This window comes from Scomber scombrus, chromosome 2 (assembly GCF_963691925.1).
Source record: "Scomber scombrus chromosome 2, fScoSco1.1, whole genome shotgun sequence".
Taxonomy (NCBI): domain Eukaryota; kingdom Metazoa; phylum Chordata; class Actinopteri; order Scombriformes; family Scombridae; genus Scomber; species Scomber scombrus.
Genome location: NC_084971.1, coordinates 3,900,035 through 3,927,453, shown reverse-complemented (window position 1 = coordinate 3,927,453; position 27,419 = coordinate 3,900,035). Strand labels below are relative to the sequence as shown.

General features: G+C 39.9%; 1 protein-coding gene across 1 annotated transcript in view; it reads left to right on the top strand.

Annotated features, from left to right (window-relative positions):
- Positions 1 to 27,419, top strand: part of sorcs3a (sortilin related VPS10 domain containing receptor 3a) — a 214,908-nt gene that overhangs the window by 146,445 nt on the left and 41,044 nt on the right. Inside the window, exons 6-14 of the mRNA XM_062436064.1 lie at positions 4,017 to 4,090; positions 5,335 to 5,399; positions 5,992 to 6,110; positions 8,872 to 8,961; positions 9,384 to 9,563; positions 17,242 to 17,388; positions 24,030 to 24,132; positions 25,699 to 25,775; positions 26,839 to 26,930. Coding sequence (XP_062292048.1) covers positions 4,017 to 4,090; positions 5,335 to 5,399; positions 5,992 to 6,110; positions 8,872 to 8,961; positions 9,384 to 9,563; positions 17,242 to 17,388; positions 24,030 to 24,132; positions 25,699 to 25,775; positions 26,839 to 26,930 — 947 coding nt within the window. The remainder of the gene's footprint in view (positions 1 to 4,016; positions 4,091 to 5,334; positions 5,400 to 5,991; positions 6,111 to 8,871; positions 8,962 to 9,383; positions 9,564 to 17,241; positions 17,389 to 24,029; positions 24,133 to 25,698; positions 25,776 to 26,838; positions 26,931 to 27,419) is intronic.

Below are 27,419 nucleotides of genomic sequence, written 5' to 3'. Positions count from 1 at the left end.
AGTTACAGAAATACATGACTCTGTACAGACTCTGTCTGTGACTGACAATCAGTAGATGTGGTAGATGGCTTCACTCCTAACAAGTAGCTTCTACTAGTTTGCAGCAGAAAACTAGCAGTAGGGTCAGTTTTTCTGTTGTGTTTGTAGGAGCAGGTTGGCCATTCCCGAAACATTGAAAACCCATGTCGTTCTGTTCACAGGGGACATGTCTTTGCACCACCACCACTAAGATTCCTCTTTTAATTGATTTCAAGGGTAGACAGCTGCTGTAGCACAGTCATTCATCATTTATTCTGATTCATATTTCATCTCGAGCAAAAGTGCACTTCCACCAGGCTTTAAATAGTTGGATAGCAACAGCAAATGCAATAACGTGCATTCCCGAAAGCATTCCCTGCACACCTCTAAAAGAAGAAAAAAAAAAATCATGAAAAGGCTTCATGAAATTCAGCTTTCGATGGCTGATACGTAAGCTCTCCTGTGAGAGACCGAAGTTTGAATCAATTCATTTTCTCGTTTAGATTCCAGCTGTGTTTGCGTTTCCATCTGTGATTTACTTCATTTCCTATATGTAGATTTGTTTCCTGTAACGTACAAGTCGAGGCTACAAGAGGAAAAACCAATGTAGACCAATCCATAAACCTTTAGATTTATTCTCTAAACATATACAGCCAAATCCAATACCTCCACGTAAGTCCTAAGCTAAGAGTAGTGAAACAAAACCTCGTTATCATGCCTATGTGCCTGCAGCATACCTTAAATTGTCTAATGGCTAAATGTGATAAAAACGACCTGCCTGGAATGAATTCCTTGTGAGACACGGCCGTCTAAGACCTTAACTCTGATCTCTACCACAGAGTGAGACATTGTTTCTTTGGCTTTGACACCTTTTGTGTAAACAGTGTTGCAGTGCTTTTCACTATATCTCTATTAACATGAATTACGCCTGAGATAAAGAAGCTTAGTCACACTGTGAAACGGCCTCTTCAACCCCTGGATGTTTTTTGTTTTTATACAGAAGCCTTGGCAGCCTATTTTGTGTGTATGCCAAAGAAATAATCACACTGTTGTATAATGTATCCATGAATCATTATTCATCAGAGGAATGTCACAACCACCACATCTCAAGTTTTAATCTTTGACTTTTGCCAAAAATATATAATAGTTTAAGTAACATGGTAGTCATTTGACTTTTGTTGGTTTTGTCATTGAAAATATCTAATTGGTCTTTTTTTTTTTTTTTCTTGTTTGATGCATGTTAATGCCAAGTGGAAACAGGGCCTTTATGGTTCTGGTGCAGCCTCTACTTGTCTAATAATGTGGCTTTGTACATTAATTTAGTCAGAGTTAGAGTTAAGTTGTGTTAACATTAGCTGCTTTTTAGTGCAACAGTAGTTAAATCAACAGATAGTGTGGCGAGTTTGAAAATATACAGTTTTGCTATATGATTCTACTCCCGTATCCCACCGGGACAGCGGGATAAATATACGTTGCTGTTCTCTTCTGTATATCATATAATCATTTGTGTCCGGTGAGACATATCACTCCCGGCATGAAAAACTGTCAGTTGTGGCGTGTGAGCGTGAGAGCAGCTTGAAATGCGTGTCTCACAGCCAATGCCTGAGACTTGAGAGGTCTGAAATGTATTTGGTATATTTAGGTATTTTCGGGTTGTATGCATTTAACAAAGTTGTGAAAATGCAGCAGTTATTCCGCTAAAACATTATCAATAGGCTATATAACTGCTACAATGACTCGAACCATTGTCTCCTGCACTGATGACGGACACGCTGCCCGTTACTCCACCGCTTCGTTCCTACAAAGTAATGTGACAGCCCAATATGTTAACTAATACAGAAGATAAATATTGGCGACAAATAATTTCTGACTGACAAACTGATGCTTGTATGCATTCACTGAAGAAAGATTATGAAAATATAATACAACTTTCCCGCCAGAAATGTCTTTAAAACAAACATTAGAGATGAAACCTTTCTAACTTTGCCTTTTTCTGCTGGCGTGGAAGATGAATGTCCGCCATGTTTTCACGTTGTTATACGTCGAGGGTGCAAATAGTTCAGCTGTGTGGTCGAGGCTATTTGTACCAGGGGTGCAAATACACACTCCGTTAACATTATCATTTAGTTTTCATTCATTGTCATATATTATATTATTTATAGTTTTCAAACTTGTCTTATTAATTCATTTTGTCTTGTCTTTGTCATCAACATTTAATTTGTTACTTTGGAGAGTAGCATATGGAACCAGTAAGTTAATGCTGGTCTCCTTGCTACCCCACAAAGACATTTTTTATAGATTATTTTTAAACTTGTAAGTCTACAGCACCTTTAACTGAAAGCCCACCTGCAACCTTATGATGTCAGGGCAACCCAAATGTTTTCTAAACCCACCATCGCTGTGAATAGATGACTTAACATGCTCTCTGCAATTCCTCAATCACAATTTGAGGTACAGTCCTTCTTCGGCTGTCGCCGACTCCATCGGTGGCGTGGCAGCTGGCTGGGCGCGCTTTTGATTTATTGAAGTGAGTGGGAAACTATGAAGCTTACTTTGTGACAGCTCAGAAGCTTTAAAATTTAAGATGTCATTGAACTGATGAATGGAGAGAGGAGAGCTGAGCCTGCCCACTGGCGTCATATGTCACTGTCCAAAGTGATGAGGGACCCTGCCTGCCGCCCTGTTACACCGACCTTAAAGGCTCCAGTGGGAGACCTTTCTTTACTGAAGTTGGAAGTATCAGAAATCAACATTTCTACAGAATAGATGCCTATAGGTACTGTATACTGGAGTCTGCTCAACTTTATAAAGGTTTAGACAAACGTTTGCTCCCAGCTAACAGTTGATCCATTCACTAACCACACAGGGGACACTAAGATGAATGCTTTGGTCTCCTGCCATTGCTTGTCAGCGTCAAGCACTCCAGTCACATGGCCTCCAAGTGCTGATTATATGATGGAATGATTATAAGATAGAGTTTGACATCTATACTACATGTGTTATCCAAAGAATCATGCCATCTTCAAATTAGAAGCAGATTATTACAGAGATTTGTGTATGTCACTAATGCTTTACATGTTTTGAGCACAGCGGTATAGTAATTGATTTATGGCAAACACACCTGCTGACATAACTTGACAGATTTGCCCTTGTGAAGCTGACAAATACATTTGCGGCAGGTGACAAATGTGTATCCTTTTATCGGAGTGAGTGTCAGATTTGCTGTGATAAAAGGCATCGAGTAGGAACATTAGCATAGAGCTCAACTGGGGCCATGGACTCACCGCATGGGAAGGAAATAACAATGCACAGACACAGCAAGATGTAAGGAGCTGTTTCTACAACATCAATCACCACAGTGTTGGGTAATGCACATGGGATATTAATTGTTTGCCCGAGCACCAGAAAATGTAATTAGTACATCGAAAATCGGGCCATTGGCTTCATGCTGTACACCTACACGTCAAGTGAGCTATACATCATTCCTTGCATTCAATGTTAGCTCATTGTGCAGGACCTTGGTTTTTGACTGGGTGCTGAAGAATCGACTATGCGTCCAACATTTGTTTTTACTGTCTAAAACCTACTGAATCAAACTGAATTCTTTGCTGATCCAAGCTAAAAGTGACCACTTTCATTTCATATCTATTTCAGATGCATGTTATTATTCTTGTAAAGTGCTTTCTCTAAACCTATAGCTCTCATTTGTAAGGGGAGAGGGGATATAGATGCTTGTGTCTGTGACAATATGTTAGCACCAATGGGCAGTCAGTAATGATGATAGCAGTTCAGTGCTATGTCAGCCTATCTCTCGATAATGCTTTATAGCTCCAGACTAACCTCCTGCCTAGAATTATCATGCCATGTCTCAAGCTCGCCTGTCACCATTACAACGTTTAAATCAGCCAGTCTAATTAGAAGCTGGACCAATGTAGAAATACACATTTATCTCGCTAACAAGACTTTTTTTTTTTTTTTTTTACCTCTTGTCTCTGCAGCTGTACAGCTCGATGGACTTTGGCAGAAAATGGCAGCTCATCCACGAACGCGTCACACCTAACAGATTCTACTGGTGAGTCTTTCTTCCTTCTGTTCCATTCCTCTTCTTCTAAGTTTTGTTTACTCAGGAATGCAGAAACTGTAGCTTGTGTTCTGCGTGACTGAGCAAGCGATATTGATATTGACGACTTGGAACAAGGTGTGCGACTGACTGGTGATGCTGTTAAAATTCTGCGCATTTTCAACCGTTGATACGATCAGGCAGAGATTAATCCCCTCCTTCAGAACTCAGCAACCGAGGACATGTGGCATTCCACTTCATTTCTTATACACGCCCAGCTCATATCAGGCCTAATGCACATACTAAATTATTATTTTTACATCAGCAGTACAAGGAGGAGGGGGAGGTTTTCTGCAGATGCAAATACACATGCAGATACAGAAGCATACATACAGTATGAGGAGCTATGACTAATAATGGATCCGGGACGTCCCTGTCGCTTCTCATCCAATCACGTCTGCTGCTCACTCCCCCTGCAGTGTACCTACTATGTCTAAAAGTGCACACTCATGACAAATGTAGGCCCCGATCTATTCCAGCTCATTGGTCCTCTCTCCCTCTCTGAGGTGACTGGGGGTGTGCCAGGGATCGCCCGTCGGCTATATCCACCGTAACTTGCATAAATCTGGAGCTGCTTCCGTGCCATCGTGGCATAATCCTAAATAATGTGCACAATCCATCGCCCGCTTACCCTTCACCGCCAAAGCCCCTTCAAGGGCATCTAAACACTGGATGGCCCTGCAGCAATGGCAAGGCAGGCCTCCAGTTGGCTGCATTTAGACAATGGCTTCATCAGCCTCCAAGGGATATGAAATATCACCACAATGGGAAAGCTGCATCCATCCAGTCTAATCCACAAGCGGTGAAATGAACAAGAAAGCAAGATATTATTGTGAGATACTAACAATCAGAGAGTGGGTGACCCTGTACCAACCAACCAATGATGGGGGAACTTTATTTGTATTTCTGTGTAATAGTGAATTTTGCTGAGGGAGGGGGGGGGGGGGGGGGGGACTAGCCTTGAGTTGCTGGGATGGCATGTGGCATTTGGACTAGAAAAGAAACTTTCTTCTATTATTTACCAAATTAAGGAACTGGAAAACTGGAGCACAATGCCTCTCGCCTACATGCTTACTTTTCATTTCCCTAATCCATCCCTTTCGTTGCAACTCTTTGGTATTCTTTCCTTCTTTTATTTTCTTTTACACCCCTTTCTATTCATTGTCATCATGCTTACGTCTGTCATTCTCTCCCAGGTGTGTCTCAGGCCTCGACAAGGAGCCAGATCTGGTCCACATGGAGGCTCACACACCAGATGGAAGTGAGTCTCTCCTGCACACACGTGCACATCAAAGAGGAGTAATGAATAGATCTCTATAGGAATGAATTCCTCCAGGAATATAGAAGGTGTCCCCAGGGAAACAGCGCCAGCTCGCCCCCCGCCAATAAACCCAATGCATGATTCTTGATTAATATGGCCTTTCTTCTCTTTCCCTTTCACTTTCTGAATGTCATCTCCATAACTCTGAATGGCAATACCACCAAGGCCTTCCATAGGTGACATAGCGTGCCGGCCTGTGATGTCGGAGTTGCGTCAATCTGAGATATAAGCATTGTTTTGTCTCATCTAACTGTAGTATGATTGACAGGCGGAGATTCTTGTTTGTGGTATCTAGACATGATAGGAATAAATCACAACCACAAAGAAAGAAAATTAGTCTGGGAGAATGTCAGACTAAATTGATGGGTAGAATACAACCCTACACAGTTTAGAGCACTACTTGAATTATCTATACAACTGAGGAAAAAGCAGTTACCGTACACAGACCGAAATGTATCACCGTAACAGATAAGGTATTGCGCTACAGCTCTATAAACCTCTCACATGTCCTGTATGTTTTCCAATGTGACAGGCGTGCAGTATGTCACATGCAGAGCTCAGATGTGCACAGAAGGTAACAGGAACTACCCATTCCCTGGATACATCGACATCAGCTCTTTAGTGGTTCAAGATGACTACATATTCATACAGGTAGGTCTGTAAACAGTAAGCCCCGCTTGCAACCTGGCATATGATAATTATAACACATTCAATTTTAAGCAACTTCCACGTAAACAAACAACCAAGATGATGGATTACAATTGAAATGATCTGACTTAAATGCATATCAGTACAGTATGATGAGGAGCCATTATGACTAACTTAGCTATTTTGTATGACGTGTGGGTGTTCATTGCTGTTCTAATGACCTATTATGTTCCATGTTCATTTTTCTATGCTTCATTAGCTATTTTTAATTGATATTAGGCATAAAGACTGAACAGATTCAAAGAAACACACCAAGCCTCAAGTAGTATTAGCTTACCTTTTAGCAAACAGGTGCCTACTTGCAGATACAGAACAACACAAGCATCCTTTTGAAATCATGTTTTCACCTGGACACTATCAATTCAACTCAGTTGAAGTTTAATTTGAGATCCTCTTGAGATCACTGCTTCTTTAGCCTTAGTTTTTAGTATTTTGCCTTAATAATTCCATTTCGGCTCTCATCATGGATATCTGTTTTCTATGCAACGGCTCCATACATTACTTAATAATATATACAAATATTTTACTTTGACCTCAGCTGAACAGTTGTGCTTTGTTTTCAGTGCCAGACTAGTTTTAATATTCATCATAGCCACTGCGTGGTGTGTCATATCAATCATGATATTTTGTGTGACAGAAAAATCTGAAATGGTACATAATGTCCTGCATTCCAAATAACACTGATTAAATGTATGTGTTGTATTTTAATTTCCTCTACAGGATGAATATTATTTACTTTGACATTGTGCAAATGAGGTTTCATACATTTTAAAAGTCAACAGGAAAAGTCTGAATAATTTCACGGCTAGACCACAACACCACCGATTTTATTCGAATTTACCTCAAAAACTGTTGTGGTATTTGATGTATGTTTAAGAAGATTTCAGCACTTGCGTTTAGGGAGAAAAAAAGGTGGCTGGTTATGCTTTGTGATTACCTCTTCACCTCTAAAAAAGTTTATCTTGTTGCAAAGGCCAGCATATGTTCGAGTATGTATCTAATGGCATCCCTTCCTGCAATCCTCAGATGAAAATCACTTTTTCCAGAACCAAAGTGCTTCTAAACTTATATAGTACTCTTGCCCCAGAGAGTAGATGACCCCTCTCCTCTAAAAAACTTTCGTGAAACTACAACAAACTCGTAACCAACGTTAATAAAAAAAAGTCCTCCACATCCTGATCCCCTCACCTCTCCAACAACACAGCAAAAATCACACTATCTGACATCAGTCTGTGCAAAGTGTGTAACCCTGGATACCTGTTCTTTGCCAATGTACGTTTACCCTTGTGCTATTAAAAGTATATTTTAATTTGATAATAAGTAGTACTGATAATTAAAAAATTATTCATATTATTTGCAGGTGTAGTGGTAATGTTTCTTTTCCTGTTTGATCCGACTAAATGTTTTATTCAGAAACCTACTCACCTGAGATACCTACAGGGACGTTCTTCCTCCAGAACCCTCACTGGCCTTGGCAGCACATTAGACACAGAAATAGAGTTGTTCTCCAAAGATCCTTCAATCCTGTTTGACCTCCTCTAAGTCTTTCAAGTAAACTCACAAGTACTCAACCTAAACCTCCCCTTCAATTCGAGCACCTCCACATTTTAACACGTATGCGTCACAGACGAAAGACCCTGAAAGGAATGGGGGAAAAAAAAAAAAATCAATCATACCAATTCCTCTTAAAGTTCAAACCGCCTCTGGTTACCCGGCCATCGATCTCCTGCTCCTTCACTCGATTGCATGTGGGACTGTTCTGCAGTGCTCACTGCTAGCCTGTTATATTTCCTCTCAGAGCTTATTTTCTCTCTTCTGAGCCACTCATAGCACTTACGAGATCAGTGAAAGAATCGGCCCTGTCATACAACATTAATACTGATATTGCTTCTCTTCAACAAAGAGCTACAAGTTTGATTTTGAAGATTTTCCTCTAATGAATATCATATCATTATTGATAGGACAGCGAAGTGAGTGGGTTATGAAGCCACAGTCTCATTTTGCTCATTGTGTCTCTGTGTGTGTGCATGTGTATAAAGTGCTTGGTGTCCGTCGCCTCAAGGCTAATGACAATTCTCTGACTCTGAGCAGCCCTGTGTTTTCTTGCTGCATAAGCTAACAACTTACAGCTCAGAGTGTTTGCAAATGGTCTAGACCATTAAGGACAACTTTTTTTTTTCCCTGGACAGCAGATGAGGCTTGGGTAGGTAACTTAAAGATTTATCTTGACAAAGAATAATGAGAGTATTGATTGTCCTACGAGATATTTACCAAGTCCACTTTGAAACCACCAAGTGCATTGACACTTAGAGAGGGCATCCTCTGAATGCAAGCCAGGAGATTGCTATAAATGGCTATAAAAAGAAAAGAAAAAAAAGCCTCTTGGATACCCTGTGTATCCAGCGGCACCTTGAAAACCACCAGGACAAAGAGAGCAAGAGATTGATGTGCACTTTCACCCACCACTTTAATTGATTGGAGAAAATATTATCTAGTGTCAGGGAGGAGGTTACACTTGAGGTCTTGATACAAGGTGTCCTCTGCATTTGTTTACCTGAAGAGCTCCATCACAACAGCACAAAAAAAATAATACAAAGAGAAGTATAAGGTTGCTAAATTTAAGCTCAAATGAAACCAAAGGTCCTGGTAGAACACTGTATGTAATATTCGGTGTATGTAACTAACTGAGCATTATGTGTTGTAGGTTCCTACATCTGGACGAGCCACTTATTACGTGTCCTACAAGAGAGAATCATTCATCCAAATCAAACTGCCTAAATATTCCCTGCCAAAGGTAAGATGCAGGAAATTAACCGGACAAGTATTTTAAGTTTTTACTTTCTATGACTCATAGAAATATGTGTAATTTCAGACTGTCATTGAATTAATGAGGTATTTCCATATTAATGAAACCATTAGAATTTGCAGCTGTCACGACGGTGAAATCTATGATGTGTTAAGCCACAGGCATGTTGCAAGTTTGTTTTCCCTTTAAAAAATTGTCTTTCTGCCCTTTTAAAGTCACACTTTTAATTGTAGCACTACATCGAGGGTGAACCCCACGAGTGAGTTTTACTGTGCAGTATGTCATCCACCATTTGTATTCACACCACAGAATTGATCTCATGACCAGTCCCACAGGGTCAGCATGTTCTAATCCTTCACCTCTCCGCCTCCAGTCATAACTCCTCTTAATCTCTCCCTGCTCCCTGATAGGATTTACACATTGTCAGCACTGATGAGAAGCAGGTATTTGCGGCGGTGCAGGAGTGGAACCAGAACGACACCTACAACCTCTACCTGTCTGACACCAGAGGAATCTACTTCACCTTGGCCATGGAAAATGTCAAGACCACGAGGGGAATCGGGGGGAACCAGATGCTGGACCTGTACGAGGTAGGCGACTGATGAAATTGGTCACCCTGCGGGGGGGATACGTACGGTGAGGTTTTCATTGATTGAATCTAAGGGAAGTTACAGGGACTATTACTTTCTCACTACTTCTTAGGATCTTCTTTAAACCGCAGGGACACATCATCACACAGGCAATGGAGAAAAAGGTGTTTCTCAAAAGGTTGAATGTGTGTTCGATACAGAATTCAACCTAAACTAACTAAAAAGAAAGGAGTCTCTGTTCTTCTTGTTCCTTGACAACCTTTCATTCGATCCACTTCACACTTGGCTGGTGTATTGCTGGGGACCCGAAGCAGCGCAGTGTCGAATGTCTTGTGTGAGCTCATTATAACCCACACTGAGAATTATCAAATTTTGATGAAGCATTTCTATTTCAACTTAGCCGTTATGGCGCTGGTATAGCAGCCCAGAAAACTCCCAGACCAGTTGCACGTGTTGTAAATGGTCTCACATGATGCTACTCAGCCAATCAAATCTGTGCATTCCGTAAGCGTTACGACCGGAGTGAGATACACACACACGGGGGAGAGATAAGATGAGAGACTACAGTTGGAGAGGAAAGCTAGTCGGCAAAGTGATTTCACATGGCGTGCTCTAAAAAGAGAAAAGCAGACAGCGAAAACAGAGCTTTTAATCAAGAATGGACAGACTCTTCCATGTTCATTCTCTCCGGTTCAAAGTCAGTTTGTTTCATATGCTGTGAGGCTGTGGCGATTGTGAAGCACCGCTATGAGATAAAGCACAAAATCTTTAGAGCAAACGTGCAAACTCAAATCTAAACTGAAGGCACAGAAAATAAACAATGTAAGAGGCCGATATGAACGATTGCCGTTTTTTCAAGACATCTGTTATGCATTTATTTTTAAATACAGATTTGACTTTACTTGAAATGAGATAAGATTTACTTACTGTTCGACCACATATTTTATTATTATTTATATAAGGTTACACACTGAGATCAAGTTCCTGTCATTATTGCTAGGCAGCCTGTAAAATCAGCCTCTAAAGGAGCTTCGACTACTCTGAGCAAATGACCCTGATGATGTCATGATGAACATTGTTGATGGAAAGCCTTGTAGAACCTGATAATGTTACAATTTCCCGATAATGTAATAACTGCCAATAATGTAATAAAAACCCCTCAATAAAAATATGTAATAAAACCTGATAATGTAATAACTTCCTAATAATGTAATAAAGTTCATTTCCCAATAATGTTATTACAATATTGGGAAATTATTACATTATTAGGTCCTGCAAAAATAAGGTTAACCCAATAATGTAATCATTTATTACATCATACGTAAAGAGATTATTACATTATTGGGAAATGCACTTTATTACATTATCAGAAGTTATTACACTCTCAGGTTTTATTCCTCTTTTTTATTGAGTTATGAGTGTTTTTTATTACATTATTGGGAAATGATTACATTATCATGTTCTACAAGCCTCCTCTCCAAACTGGGGGTATGGAGTTTAGAAAGACATGGTATGCACCAGGCACAGAGAGTCTAGTGAAAATGTGTTGAGTTATGAGAAGTGTATGAGCCACAGTTTGTGACTCCTAATAGAGAGACTTCAGAATATCTTTTTTGACTTTTGTGTTTTTAGTCTGTCCTTGAGCTTTATGGAAGTGCAATACTAAATCACTGGAGGATCACTTTAATACTATGATAACCAACAACATTTATGCAGTTTCATGCTTTCAAGGCAATGCAAGAGTGAAATGGGCCAATATTTTCAGTTATTATTGGTTTAGGAAGAGAGATGTCAACAGCTAACCACTGAGAATTCTTTTTACCAGTAAAGCACATCGGTACATAGAGTCATTTGCATACTAGGGTTGGGTACTGAACTCATCACTTCACATTATTCACATTATTATTTAAAGGATGAGCTAAGTTAAAGTAACCAGGACAGACAAGTGATCCCTGACCACCGACTGCTACATCACTACTTTTCTTAAAAATTAACCAGTCGGGGTTTATGCACATTTTTTAAGAACAGATTTATTGACTTGTATGAATTTGTAATAATACCATTGCTGAGACATAATAATGCAAAAGCAGAATTTTACTGTTTTAGTGGGTTGAAATGGAGCTAAATTTGAATTCATTTATATAGGACTGCTTCTAATGATTAGTTTCATTATAGTTCCAACTGCTGATTATTTTCGACTTTTATTAATAAGTTGATTGATTGGTTACTTAAAATAATCAGAAAATATGACAATAATAATAAATAACATAAACTGAAAAAATATAATTAAGCTCAAATCTAATTTAAAGCCTTAACTCCTACAATTCCAGACTAAACAAAACTAAATTTAAGACTTTTTAAGGATCCGTGGGGACTCTGCCGGTTCCTGTGCAGCGATGGTTTTACCCCCAGCGGAGAGGCTGCTCTCCACTGCTGGAGGCATCATGTGAATAACAACACAGCGGAGCACTCTGCCTCCCCCTCGTTTTGTTATTCTCATACCGGCAGGAGACCGTAAGATGCTTTCAAATTAACTCATTAATTAATGAATGCAGTTAACTTTTTTAACTAAAAAGGCTGCTGATGATTTATCCTAATTGCCAGTTATGTTTCATGTTCTGTTTCAGTGAAATAAGGACACCAATCACAGGTTTGACACACAGTATACTGGAGCAAGAGAGTACAAATTGTGCCCTCTTTCAATCAAGAATCAGGGTTTGAATCAAGAATTCTAGTCCCGGCTTATGTGAAGTATAATAAATGTCCAGGATGTGTTTAAGGGAACACAGCTTTACAGATACAATAAATTGAATTGATGTTGTTGTATCAAATAAACTGCAACAATGGCATTTTATTGTTGTTATACAGGGGCATGCGGGGTAGAGTTGTCTGAAATGCAAAAATAGGGTCATACATAGAGCTTCCACCAGCTGTAAATGTCCGGGTTTGAATCAGGAATAGATTCTGAATCATATCAGAGATCCAAGAATCAGAATCAAATCAAATCCTGAGACTCTCAAAGATTCACACTACTGCTGCAATTAAAGCAAATGCGTTACAGCTGCTGAGATATTCTTAAATGCATGTACATTTTTCAAAAATTCACTAAGTTTCACTAAAACTGTTAAGCTGATATTATTGGTAATGGGAAAAACAGCATTACATTCAAAACAAATGCAAAATAGAAGTATCTTGACTACTGGTCTCAGACTCATGGACCTCACTGTATATAATGTACCGTTGTCTTATACAGTATAGATAAGTTTGCGTTACAGCCTGTGGTCCTCTATCTTCCTGACAGCAGACACACACACAGTGTAAAGAGCATACTTAATGGAGCTCACTGCCATGCACCTCTGGACTTGTAATGACCTTGTTAGTTGACTGGCTAGCGACTGTATGTGTTTGCATTAGCATTCATGGCAGGAGAGTAAAAAAATTCCCACCTTCTCCACTCCCTGGTGGACCAAGTTTATCACTCCTACGCTGGCAGGTGTGACTGAGAGAGTGAAGGAAGTGAGATATTGGCCGGCAGCAGTGGCAGCGCTTTGGTAATTAACAATGCCATTACTTCTCCTTGCACAGTATGTGGTGTGTGTGTGTGGGGGGGTAGTCTGAATGTGTGTGTGTGTGTGTAGCTCCTATTACCATGCAGCAGTGGTTAAGGCATTTCACCATGCAGCACTAGATGATAAGGCGTTTTAATTGCATTTGTCATACGGTCACAGCTCCGTTCCTGATCTGAGCCTAAACAAGAGATAGATGATACACTGCTGTCTCTGATAAATCAGACCCATTACACAAGGGGAAGATATATGCTATGGAACTCATCCCATTTATTGCTGCTATGCCCTGACAAACTGCACTTCACAGACCTAATGTTCCACATAGAGGACGCAGCTCCGGTCCGACCGGAGGGGGGAGCCGGCAAAGCGTGTGGAAGTTGTTTTGTTCATCCACTTAGAAATCAGGTTTCTTTCCTCCCGAGGGCCTCCGTTTGCTTTGCATCCATCTTCCGAAAAATCAATTATGTTATTTCCACAAAGAAAATTGCGCAATTATCTTCTAAATTAGAGGGATTATTTTATTGTCAATCAGACTACATAAGGGTAATTTCTGTAATCATGAGCCTTTGTTTTGCAAACTAGCTTTCTGTTGACATCGGGGCTCTACATCAGCCGCTAAACTTCCTTTCAGTCTGAGAGCTGGTTCAGCAGATGGCTCTCCAACAATTATCGCTCTGATTGGGCTCTGAATGATTGATTGAAGACATGGAGTGGATTGTTGTAGGTGGATAGTATTGGATGATCCGGACGATGATGATGATGCTGACACTCATGAGGATGTAGTCCTTTGTGTTTGTTTTCCCGCCAACACGCTCAAATCCACAAAGCGGTGATTCAACAAGTGATTTTCAAATGGACACATGGCTTCCATTCCCATTATGTGATAACTCAGTTAAGGACTTAGATGAAATGCAAATAACTATCATAACCGTAATAAGCTGATGGAGGTACTACTGTCAGATTTTAACCAAAAGATGTGTGGTGACTGTTTAGATTCATTAAGCAATTCATTTATTAATTAAGCTGCACTAATTCATATTTTAATCATTAACAGAAAGTAAGAGCTCATACCCAGCCAGCATGCACATGTGGGCCCCATAAGGGTTACATTTGGGCTGCAAATATGGGTCCCCATGGGTTTGTCTGCAGTTTCTATGGTGGCCCCACCTGTGTTTGCCCATATGGGCTTCAAGTGGGTTCTTACTGGTTTTCCTGTGGGGCCCAACTGGGTGAGACCCATGTAGGCCCAGTATGTTTGCCCATATGAGGTCTAAGTGGGATTAGAATGGAACTCAAATGGGGCCCACTTAGCCAGCCCACATGGACTTCACATATGGGGCCCATGTTTCTGAAACAATATTGGGCTCATACAATTTGCCCTGTTTATGCTCATTTACATCATTTACTGTTTTTAGCCCACTTACATCCCTTATGGGGTTCATATAGTCAGCCCACATGGGCTTCGCATGTGGGGCCCATATTACTGAAACCATGAGGGACCTGCAACATTTGCTCAGTTCATCCCCCATGCCCACTCAGTACCCACATAACCCACATTTAACCCACGTGGGGCCCACATGGACATGCTGAATAGGTAATGACAAACCCACAGGTAATTATTACCCTACTCTCAAAACGTCCATCATCTCTACAGAGCTTTTTAGCCTCTTTTAGCTCATAGTTTAGGTTTTTTCAGCCCACATACTCTGCTGTTTCCAACCCTATTTCCAGCAGCACACAGCTGTTTTCCTTGAACAACCTCTATAAGAAAAAACTGTATGCTACATGCTCGGCACCAAAAAGGCAAACAGGCGAAGTTAGCGACTAGCTGGTGGAGCATTTAGCAGCTAATGAGCCAAATATTTGCCTCAGGATTTGGCAGAGACAGTGGGAAAGAGCTAAAAGAGTGAATATATGCCATGTGTCAGCTCAAAATGAATGTCAGTGTTGCTCTGTGTCTACTGTATGTGTGTAAATCGGCAAATGTTTGCTGACCTTAATAATTTTATAAAGTGTTAATATGTAAATGTTGTGTTTAATGCTTGTTCTGCTGCCCCCAAGTGACCAAAAAAAAATTACAAAAACTGAATGCGACTTCAATGACGAAGTAGCGCTGAAATGATTAACTGAATAATTAATTAGGCGATTAAAAATGTAAGAAAAAATTAGAACAACTTTAAAAATCAATTGGTCGTTGAATAATGTATCAAGCGGAAAATGTAAAACATCCACAGCTTTTCAAATCTGTTTAAAATCATATTCAGATTATATATTGAAACTCTTTGGATTGTAGACTAATTGGATTTGTCAGTTAGTGTAGAGCTTCAGGAACTCTCTTATACCCACTGGTATTCTTCTAAGATAAGATTTATGATTTTAAAGAGGAAACTAACACTTTCATCCATGGGTAGGATGTGGCATAAAATATACATCTCAAGCACTCAAGTGGATAGTTTTTTTAATTAATAAATAAAGGTCAGTACATTAAAAAAAGATATTCCAATGCATTTTGGTACACTTGCCAAATCACAAGTGGAACTGATAATGAAATGATTAGTCCCAGCTATTGAGAAGTATAATAATTTGTACAGGATGTGTTTCAGGGGACACAGCTTTACAGATGCAGTAAACTGAATTGATGTTGTGATATCAAATAAACTGCAACAATAGCATTTTATCGTTCTTTTACAGGGGCATGCGGGGTAGAGTTGTCTGAAATGCAAAAACAGGGTCATGCATTGAGCTTCCACCAGTTGTAAATGCTGACCAATCAAGTTCAGCACCTTCCACTCACCCACTCACCCAACCCCTCTTGTGTTATTTAAGAATTCCCTATTGTGTGATAATGGGACTAAGTCAACAGAGCCCTCTGCTGAATCAAGAATCAGCAAATAGAGATGTTTGTTCAGAGCACAATTGCAGTAGATTCACAAAGGTTCCGAGACAATGTCCACCGCCTCGTAGTATTAAGTATTAAGATATCAAATATAGGATTTTGCACTGTTCATCACTTGTACATCACGGTCAAAGTTACGACTCACATTACTGAGATATGCTTCGCCGAAGATAACAGATTATTAAAACGAGCAGGATGTTCACTCTCTTTCCTGAAGACATGCTGCAGCAAAATCTTCATGCTTGATTCTCCTTCCCCATTTTCATTCACTTGGAGTGCAGCAAATAGCAGGACTGCTTTAGATCTTTGTGCATAAAAGCAGAACAAGCAAATCTCCCCAAAATGTTTGTGCATTCCTTTAATGCTACGCTGTTCAGAGTCATCTGTGCTGAGTGATGGATAAAGAGAAAAGTATGCTGGTGGGAACGCATGCAGGTGTGCGTGTGTATATGTGCGTGTGAATGATAGAGGAGGTGGAAGCAATAAATAATTACTGCAGCGATTGACAGGTGGGGTTGGGTAAGGATGGAGGGGGGGGGAGGGGGGGGCCTCGTTAGCTGCATCCATCCTGAGCGCCATGTTTCTATGACAATGTCAAATACGCTGCCTATTAGTGCCACTTATACAGACGTGCCCCTTCAGGGAGGGGAACACATCCAACTGGAGCTCCTCACTATGGCAACCATTTGGAATGACTCCGTCCTTTCCGTTGCGTATGACGCTACAGTTTTGGTTGAGGGATGTGTCTAATCCCTGGGAAACAACAAGCGGGGGGTCTTTCAGCCAAGGTTTTGGAAGACAGGTGTGTGTATGCGTGTGGTTTTGTGTACGTGTGTTCACTGGGAGGAAAAAAAAAAAGACAAGGTGTCAGTTCTCAGCGGCTATCATTTTGTACTGTCTGTATTGTTGAGACTTGTTAGGATATAATTACAGATAGCACTTGTAAGAAAATGCAGTCGACTCTGCTGATTGTGTCTGCCAGACTGTCAGCCACGGCAAGAAGCACACCATTTGCATTTAACTGAGTTTGTGTTGTGAAGACTGCTGCCTCAGTACACAAAATGCCCTCTCTGATGAGAGGATAGGGTCTGCTTTATTATCTGCAACTGAGAAACAAACAACTATGGAAGCATTGGAGAGATATAAACCATTCCCTGCTGATTTTGCATTGATGGATTACGATTAGATCAACCTGTTATGTGTCTGTATCCAACAGGTGGCCGGAATTAAAGGCATGTTGATCGCCAACAAGAGGCAAGACAGCCAGGTGAAGACCTTCATCACCTACAATAAAGGCCGGGAATGGAGGCTCCTACAGGCCCCTGCTGCTGACCTGGATGGAAACGACATCCACTGCATACTGGTAAGATTCTGTATATTTACTGTTGCTCCAAAGATTTGTGTGCTTATGTTTGAAATGAGCAGTATATACATTTTATCACTTTGTAATAAAGCACCCTTTATAAATAGTTAATTAGTTGGAATTAATGGTGGTATTTGTGGTTACTAAATAATTTACTCATGCTTTTCATATCTTTGTGGTTATTTCTAAGAACAGTAGATGTGTGTTCACATTCGTTCTTGCTGTTCTTTAGTCTGCTCTTCATCATCATTCCTTACCAGAGATGTAATAATAACCCATCTAGCAATCTTTAAAACCGTCTTTGTGACGAGAAATTCTGGAACATTTCCTGTGATTGTTTCAGAGTAAAGGCATACAACTGGCCTGATATTAAAATGTATGTAATTTATTGTGAAACACATACAGAGAGTGGTGCATTAGTACCATCAGTAGTTTTAGAAAGAAAGCAACTGGGCTCCTGTGGTAACAATATGATACATAGGGGACTGTTGTGGCTCCACACCTGAATGAATGTAGTGGGACCAATTATATTTAACTAGAACAATGCGCCCGTTGGGCGCTGTAGCATGTTTACTTGCCAGAAGATACACGTTCATAGATTAAAGCAGTGAGAAGAATCTATATTTGTATATGAAGGTGACAGTAAGTATGTGTCCCAAACATACTTGTGCCCTGTTGTCTGAAAATAGATATACATAACCATGGGCCACATGTTGGTCATGGGCAAACGTCTTAAAGGGTTAATTGGAAAGTATGAGTACCTGTAGCTGCAGGTGTCTCCAATGATCTCTTCAGTCTCATTTGCTGCTGACTGTCCTCACAGCGCTCAGCTGAAAAGTAAATATTTCAATTGTGGCTTTTATGCAGTTGACCAAATGATCATTTATGAATGTAGGTGAGTCAGTCAGTAGTTTGAAATGAGATCCACACAACCAAGGTTAGTTAGGCCATGCGTGAATAAGATTGTGTATGTAAAGCAGAAAGTATAAGTACCTGTAAGCTGAGGTGGCTCCAATGTTTTCTTCAGTCTCTTTCAGCGGCGATCGTTCTCACGGCGCTCAGCTGAAAAGTAAATATTTCAAATGCTTTTTAATGGTGTTGAGTAAATTATAATCCATGAGTGTAGTTGCGTCAGATAGTTGTTTGAAATTAGATCCACATAACCAAGGACATGTTAGGCCATGTGTGAATGAGATGGTGTATGTAAATGAGAATTGTTATTGAGTTGCTGTGGGATGAATTAGTTAGATAGGTAGGTATTTTATTAGCATGGTAATGTTAGCAGGGAGGTAAGAAAGCGAAGCAGCAATATTTGTACATTAATTGAAATATATGCATATAGGTGTCACTGCCGGATTTCCGGAGCTGCCCGATTTGCTGTACGGACCGTCTGCGCATGCACGAACGAGCCGCCAGTGGCGGCCGGTCAATGCGGGGCGCTGGGGCGCCGCCCCCATCAAATATCTGGCCAAAATCTACTTAAACATATTAAACATAAATGAATTAGAAAATGCTAAATAATTATGAAATAAATAGTATTTGTTAGCAAGATGGTCCTGTTAGCCTCTAAGCACCTGTCATCATTCATTTTAAATCGATTCCAAATGGTATTTTATTAATTTCTATATGTACTTCCTGTATGCGGGGCGCCGGACTAATGGAAGTCAATGCAAGCCCTCAAACTTTTGACAAGCATGTGACCTGAGGCTGCTCTCTCATTGGCCTGCGTCACGTTTCCCACGGGGCGCAGCTCAGTGCGCCCCGGACACGCCCACTTTTATTGGCAGCGAATTGTTGTTGTTTCATGTTTCTTAATCTACTGTGATTGGACAGTTCCGGCTGTCATTCACGCCCTCCCGTCAGCTGCTGTCACCCAAACTCCTGCTGACGGTAGGTTCAGGAGATGACGTTAAAGTGGAGCCGCGGAAATTAAAGAAGATTATTTTGTAATTTCTCTACAAAAACCTAATTTCACAAGACTTTCACTAGAAGAGAGAAAGAGGATAAAGCAGCAGCAGGTGATGGAGGAGCTGAGAGTTTCTCCTGCTGCTGTTATGATAAACGGAGCTGGCTAGCTGGATGCAGTGTGAGTTATTCCTTTTATTGCTTTATCTGTTTGCTGTTTCAAAGTGTCAGCACCGAAACGTTGTGGACAACGACAGGGGAACGAGACCTAAAACATCTCTCTGAAAAAAATCAAACAGAAAGCTGCAGCCATCGAGACAATAGCATGGAGCTGAGTTGTTTTTAGCAGACTTAGCATTGCTGAGCTCTTTCTGCAGCTGTTTCACCACATCTGGCCACATGTAGACCTCTGCTATGCCAAGCTCCAGAAGAGGAACATAGATTCAGTCAGTGGCTGCATCCAGCAGCTCCAACAGGACATATAAAAGATCAGGTAGTAGCTGCATTGCTGTTATTAATATTGTAAAGTGTTAAAAAATACTTTATAAAAGACATAACTATGAAGTGTAAAAAACTAAAATGCATAAATGCAGGATAAGAAATGATGGAACTAATTTTGACTATTACAGTTGATTTGGGTACATTTCATTATTAAAATAAGTTAAATAAATTATGCCTAATCACAGCAGTGTATAGTGCTTAATGCGCCATCTATTGTCATGTTTAGGTATTGCAACAACTAACAGATTACAGTGAAATCAGGACTGAAGACACAATAACTAAAATATAGGTGGTGTCTCTTTTTAAGCATATTACCTTATTGGTAACTCTGCTTTAACTGCTGGTATCTTTAGGTGACGTGAGTGAAATGGGCATTTTATCATGTCTGGTTATAATTTTTTATTCCTCTCTCTGTGGGTCAGAGATACCATACTGGGACAAACTAGGGGACATTATAGTGTGTTGTGTTGTTTTTAGATTAGTTTTTCTTTCTTATTTATATTTTTTTGCTGCGGTATGAAGTGGTGCTACGGCTAATTTGACACTAACCCTAGGACCACCAACCATCAAACTGCGCCCCCCCAAACATTTTTGTCACCAGCCGCCACTGCGAGCCGCCATCTTGTATGGTAACTCCACTTGGACAAACTTCATTCCGTCTCTGCCCGATTTCTAGCTTGGCTGTGATTCTTATACATATATTTATAACTATATATCAGTCTCTTAAATAGAATACAACCAGAAAATAGTTTAAAGTGGTGTAAAGTATAAAGATAAGATAAACTTTTATTAATCCCACAGAGGGGAATATTCACCACTAAAGCAGCTCAAAAAGATAGTGATATGAGAAAAAAACAAAACAAATGTATACCACATAAAATGAGGCCTTAAACTGCAGTTATAACATATAGTAGGCTAAATAAAACAATAAAATTAAAAAGGAAAGAAAGGACCTTCTTTGCACTAGAGCATAGCAGGGACTTTACATAATAATATTTAATAACTGGTGGTACTGTATATATAAATATAAACAACAAAGCTATTAAAATGGAGGTTTTAATATATGTAATGAAGTGTCCAAAAGCGCGCGAAGGGGCCGTACGGAAATCGGGCAGAGACGAAATGAAGTTTGTCCAAGTGGAGTTACCATACAAGATGGAGGCTCGTTCGCGCATGCGCAGACGGTCCGTACAGCAAATCGGGCAGTGACAGCCTGGGTTCATCAGAAGGTATGAGTACCTGTAGCCTCAAGCGGCTCCGATGACCCCTGCTGTCTCATTCTGTGACAAGTAATAATTTCAAAATCTTGGTACGGATGGGTAATAATAGAGGAAAATGTGAATACTCATCACCTCAGAAAAATGTAATAGTTTATGCAAGTATTGTCTGAAAAAAATATATTTTCCCTTGTTTTAACTGGTGTTACACCAAAATATGTGACCGTCAGAAATGGTGACCTGTGTTATTCCTCTCTCCTACAGCGTACATTATAATTACACGCAAATCGAAAATTATGCAAATTAGGTGATGACGTCATTTAGCGACTTCTAGCGACTTTCAGGACAGCCAATAGCTACTTTCCTTACTGAGGAGTTGGCAACACTGCTCTCTGCTGAAGAAGTTGTTTATAAACCTAAACTTCACCTTAACCTCAGTGGAGACCTCACGTCCCACCATAATCTAGACAGTTGAAAAGGAAGTATATATATATATATATATATATATATATATATAGTGATTGTTTACTTTGCAGCTTGGCTGTTTAGTGGTAACCAACATGAATGCAGCCTATCGTAAAAAATGAAGATCAACAATAATTGTACTTCCAGCATTATCCAACTACAAAAAAATACTACAGCCATAAGTGTACGTGTGTGTGTCAGGGTGAAGTGTGTTTCCGCAGTGCGTGTATTCGTGGGAACAACATAATCCCGGACCATCATTCATAAACTAAAGTTTTTGTTAGTCGAGTTATTATCTAACTCTGGAACAAAACGGATCTTAACCCTGAGACAAAGAGGAACATAATGCGTAATTCATGTCGCGGAAGGATAATTACATGGTTGGAAGGCTGTATGGGTGAGTAACTACCAAACTCTAGCATTAGCATTAGCATTAGCTACTGTATGGGTGAGTAGTTAACAAACTGTAGCATTAGCATTAGCTACTGTGTGGATTGTGTTTTGTGGTTTCTCACCTGACTTCTCTGGAGTTTCGCCACCTTATGTTAATGTCATGCAGCGTTTGGCAGCATTGCAAGTATTTTCCAACAGTGATTTGCTCTTGTAGCTTGATTTATTATACTTCTGCGTCGGAACGACGGCGTAGCTAACGCCAGTGCCCTGACGCCGTCGTTGACCATATAGTCCCTGCGTCGAGGGAACGCGTTGCTCTGCAATTCACCGCCATGCCGCTAGGGGGTGTATGTGGTTACAGAGGAGTCATATCCGTATCCTTGTTTATCTTCCGGTCACAGTAGCATGTTTTTTTGTTTTTTGTTGGTCACAGTAGCATGCAGCACTGTGCTATGTGCGTTATATGCACTAATAACAGAAAACACGTAGATTTTGTTCATTATAAATAATAATGCCGGTGTTGCAGGAAGAAAGACCGGAAAAAGCAACTCTCGGAGGAACTGACGTTTTGAGCGGACCAATCACAACCCTTGCGTTGCCGTGACACGTAGTTAGCTTCAACGCAGAGAGCTCTGCGTAGCTACGCCGTCGACGTGACGCAGAAGTATAAATCAGGCATATAGTCACGGGGTTGGCGAAAGGTGAACGGACAGACGGAACCACAAACTTCCTGCTCTCCAATCATAGTAGGATTATATGAAGACATTGGTGTATTTCATATTAGCCACTTTAAATACATTGACACCTGGAAGCTTCCCAGTGCTACCAGTCTGATCTGCTTACTATTGGGTAGTTCCACATGTGTGGTTTGGGTTAAGGGCCTTGCTCAAAGGCACTTCAGTGGTGGTATTGAGGGATTGTATTAACGGATGCTCAAATTCTTCCAGCCAGATTATCCCGGGATTGATCTAGTGAACCTTCCAGTCACACACCTGCTTATTTTCAGCCCATTAGGTTTTGTTAAGAATGTATTAACATTTATAGCTGCAGACTTTAATTTAAGAACATTTCAGTAACGTTTTGTTTTGTATCCCTAAGCAACTAGAAAGCTGGAGAACGATGTAGACTTTTCACAACCCAAAAATATCGATACAAATTGTCACCAAACAGAACATATACATTATACTTTAGTTTCTTCATTTACAGCATTGGGATCAACTTTGTTTAGCAATGTTTATGATGTATGTTTAAAACTGGTGTTATTTGAATGGTATAGCCTACGCTTAGAAAAGTGGAGGTGGTAGTTGTAAAGTAAGTCAGATAAGGTGCTACCCTGGTAGATCCAGATGTACTGCATTAGTTGATGTCGTCTCCTTCCTCATTAGTCAGTCTCCCCGCAACTAAAACTTAACAGGCTGACTGTTAGGAAGGGATCATGTTTCTGAGACATTAAGAGGACTTCACACTGTTTAAGAGGTGATTTTGGGGCTGTGTGGTGTGACTTACCGGTTCACCGTTATTGCGCATTCATGTGACATTTTAATTACTGTCATAGATTCCTTTTGATTACCCTGTTCAGTCCCACCGCCCTTGATGTCCTTACACCAGTGACATGCTGTCTGCTGCGAGGATGAAAGCAGACACGTTTTTTTCTGCTCTGTGAACAAATGTAATTGTCTTCTGTTGTGTGCATGCCCCGGAGACTTGGCTTCATACTTTTTAATGCAAATTCCATTCCTCTTTTTGTATTAATGACACATTAAATGCAATTAGCAAAACTTTGAAGGCGCAGTTTGGTTCTCTTTGGGAGACTAATGAATCTGGCTTGTGTTCCGATGGTTTTGTTTAAGTTCGTTAGCGTTCTGTTCTGACCCTGTCATTTTGAAAGAAATTAGTCACACTCCCTCTCTTCTGTCATTACCTGATGGCTAAATATGCTGATGCACAGTCAGAAAAAGGTTGATTTGAATTAATATTAAAATAAATATGAGATATAAACCCCTTAAACAAGGTGATGTACATGCTTTCAAATGTAGTTCTGGCTTAACTAAGAGATGTTTTTACATAGAATTCTTCTGGATGAATGTACCGTTACTTGTATCTGTCAACCTATTTTTTTCCATCAAGTTATCATGCTTTTTTCCCCTTTGTCTTTTCCAGCCTTTCTGTTCACTCCATCTCCAACTGCAAACGTCAGAGAACCCGTACTTGTCAGGAACAATCTCTACCAAGAGCTCTGCACCGGGGGTCATAGTTGCCACAGGTGAGATAAAAGACTCGACGCAAGCGGCGCATTGTAAAAGCACAGAGTATTATTTGATAGTCAAATATTTCTAGTCAACTTGCAATTGCCAAGTGTGTTACATGTCAAATGGTAAAAGAAAAAAGGTATTTTGGATGTAGGGGCTGTACTTTGAGTGAATGAAACGCTGATGTGCCCTCTCACCTAAGCCTATAAAATATAGTAAGACATATAAAGTACTCTGCTACAACAATGTATGTCTGCAACTAACCCTAACCCATTTTTCTGCAAAAAAGTACAATTATCACTTTAAAAATACTTTTTAAATTACATCTACTCTTAATTATTGTATGAATATGCACATATGTACATTTTAACAAACCTGATTCTGCTTTTAAAACTATGTTTAAATATATTTTTGAATTGCTCATCTTGCAAACCCTTATTTGTCACTGAGCCTTCTACCAAATGACATGTGATGTCACAAATCATGCTCATATGCCCATAACTAAAAAATCGGATTTTCAGTGAGCACAGAGAAACTTTCCACTTTCAGCAGATGAATGTGAAAACAAATATATACATACATAATTCTGCACAGCGAAGCTCAAACATCCAACTCAAGTAAAAAAGCAGAAAAAACACGTTATTGAGTGAAGGCAGACTTTTAGCTACAATGGCCAGGTTCTTCTTCTTCTACAGTGTTGCGGATCGCATTTTATTTATCTCAGTCAAAAATGTCCACTTGTTTTGAGGACATGTGGCCAATTATGTATGTTAAAGAAAAAAGCAACAGTTTGTGATGTGATGTGTGCCTGTGAGTGTACAAGTGTTAAAAAGAATCGAAGCAAGAAAGATAAGTTAAGACAAAATAGATGTGTTAGTTACCATGGTGATGTCAGCAGAAAAAGTATATTACTGTATGTGTACATTCATGCGTGAGTGTGTTTGACTTTGGATCTGTCTGTTTTGTGTTCCATGTGTGTGAGAATGCTGAATAAACATACATCTCCACTGCAATACTAACAAAGTGTGCCTGTGTGTGTGTGTGTGTATGTGTGTGTGTGTGTATTACTGGCTGAGCTTTTGCTTCGGCACCACTTTGCCTGCTGCGCCTTTTAAGACGTCAGCTGTTGCAGAGATCATCTCACCAACATGACAAACACCATCCAGATCAAACACATGCCTATTTACTGAGCCGTGGCCAAGATAGTAGAGCAGATCAACAGAAGAAGCCGGTTCACTCGCCGCACATTCGCAGGAAAAAAAAAAGGCATTGGAGGCATTGCATCGTAACACTGCAAAGGCAGCCTCCCTCCTCCACATCTCACGTTATGTTGTCTGAATCATGCAGGCATTCATAGGAATTAACTTCTTCTTTGTATTATTCACATGAATTGAGAGACAGAAAGCTTGATTTGGGGATCAAGCCAGAAGAATAAATTAATCACAGACGTGGATTGTGCGGTTGGCAGCGTGTATTTAAAACACATATGGTCATTTATCTGTGTGATCTCACTGCAGGTTGTTTTTTTTGTGTGTGTGTGTGTGTGTGTGTCACATATTCTGTTGGCATTTTCACCGCAGGAAATATTGGAGCGGAGCTGTCTTACAACAATGTTGGCATGTTCATATCGTCTGATGCTGGCAATAGCTGGAGACAGGTGAGCTTCACACAAAAATCAAGCCAGCTTTGTACAATAGCGTGAAATGTTGACAGAATAGCTACTGGCTGTCCAAAATGTAATATTGTATTAAGGTGTCATGTCTTATTATAAAAAACAAACTTACTGACTGTTGCATGCCAAGCTTTCACCTTCACATTTTCACTTGTTTTTTGAAACACTGGGTTGTTAATTTCAGACAAAAGAGGGCAAAAGCAAGCTTGTCATTACTAGCAGACAACCGATATTATGTTGGATGAAATGATACCAGATGTTTTTAGATATATGGTTGAAAACTGTTAGAAATTGTTCATTGGTTCTTTTTTTAAAAACAAGTATATTAATGTGCACTGGATGGCTTCATACATTATAAAATGCTCAAACACTGAAGCTAAGGCTGCCAAATATGGGCAAAAAGTCAATATGATAACCTCAAACATGACTTGGACAGTCAACATAGTGGTTACTTAAGCTTAATTGTATATTTTTTTTAATAAAATGTTTCACTTTTACTAGAGGAGTGTGTGAGAATTAGCCATCTACAAAACATAACACAGTCTCAGTTAGCTAAGTTTGTCTGGGGTTGGCAAAGTCTCAACTTACCCAAATCCAATAAAGAGCAGGAGAGTAACATCCAGGACCAGCTTCCACAATTATAATGCTATTTTTGATTTATTTGATTTTACTGATCCAATAAATTGGATCCAATTATAAATTAGAAAAGGGTAAGCGTACTCTTCAACACAATGCTAGGTTACTGCTGTTATAAGTAAACTAGATAATCACCTGACATTTGTAACCGATGTTAAAGAAGATGAACACGAGGTTAAACTTCTTTCCTAACACATTTTTAGTAAGAAAATGGAACTCTGTGTACAGAGTGTTGCTTTCTTATTAGAGTTCCAACATATAAAGAAATCATTGGGTGCTAAGCTAGCTGTTTGGAGGTAGAGTTTCCCAAATGGTAAATGTCTCATCTCAGAATTTCCTGTAAATGATGAAAATATTTTTTGTGACATTAATATTTCCCTGGGAGCCTGAATGTATCGATATGTCTTTTCAGATTTTCGAAGAGGAGCACAATGTGTGGTTTCTGGATAAAGGAGGAGCCCTTGTCGCTGTGAAACAGCCATCTGTGCCAACCCAACACTTGTGGTATGTCCATTTAGATAACTTCTTTCTTCTTCCATTCTTAAATTACTTTTTTTTATTTCCTACAGCTATTCTTAGGTTAATTCAACCCTTATGCACCAACAAAAAGGGCATTTATATATTATATGTGACACTTGATCCATTTAGTGATACACTTTGACTGAGGCTCCTGCAGAAAAGTCATAGGCAATCTAATTTGAGAGATTTTTTTCAAGCCACTTATCATTAACAGCCAGCAGTCTGAGCCCCCCCTTTTAGTGTTTTCATTAACATGTTGCCTTCCTCTTGCCAAATCGGGTGCCTACGCTTTGCCTCAGTGCAGGCTAATCCAAGTGAAACCAGATCTGTTCTCCAGTCGCTTTTGCAACAATTTTGAAATTAGTTTTAGAGCCACTGAAGTGTAGCCTGCTGGGTTTTTGTCTCCCAACCAATTTAAGTGTGATGGTAGAGGAAGAGGGGAAAAAATGACAGAAAGAAAGAAGCCTGTGTCTC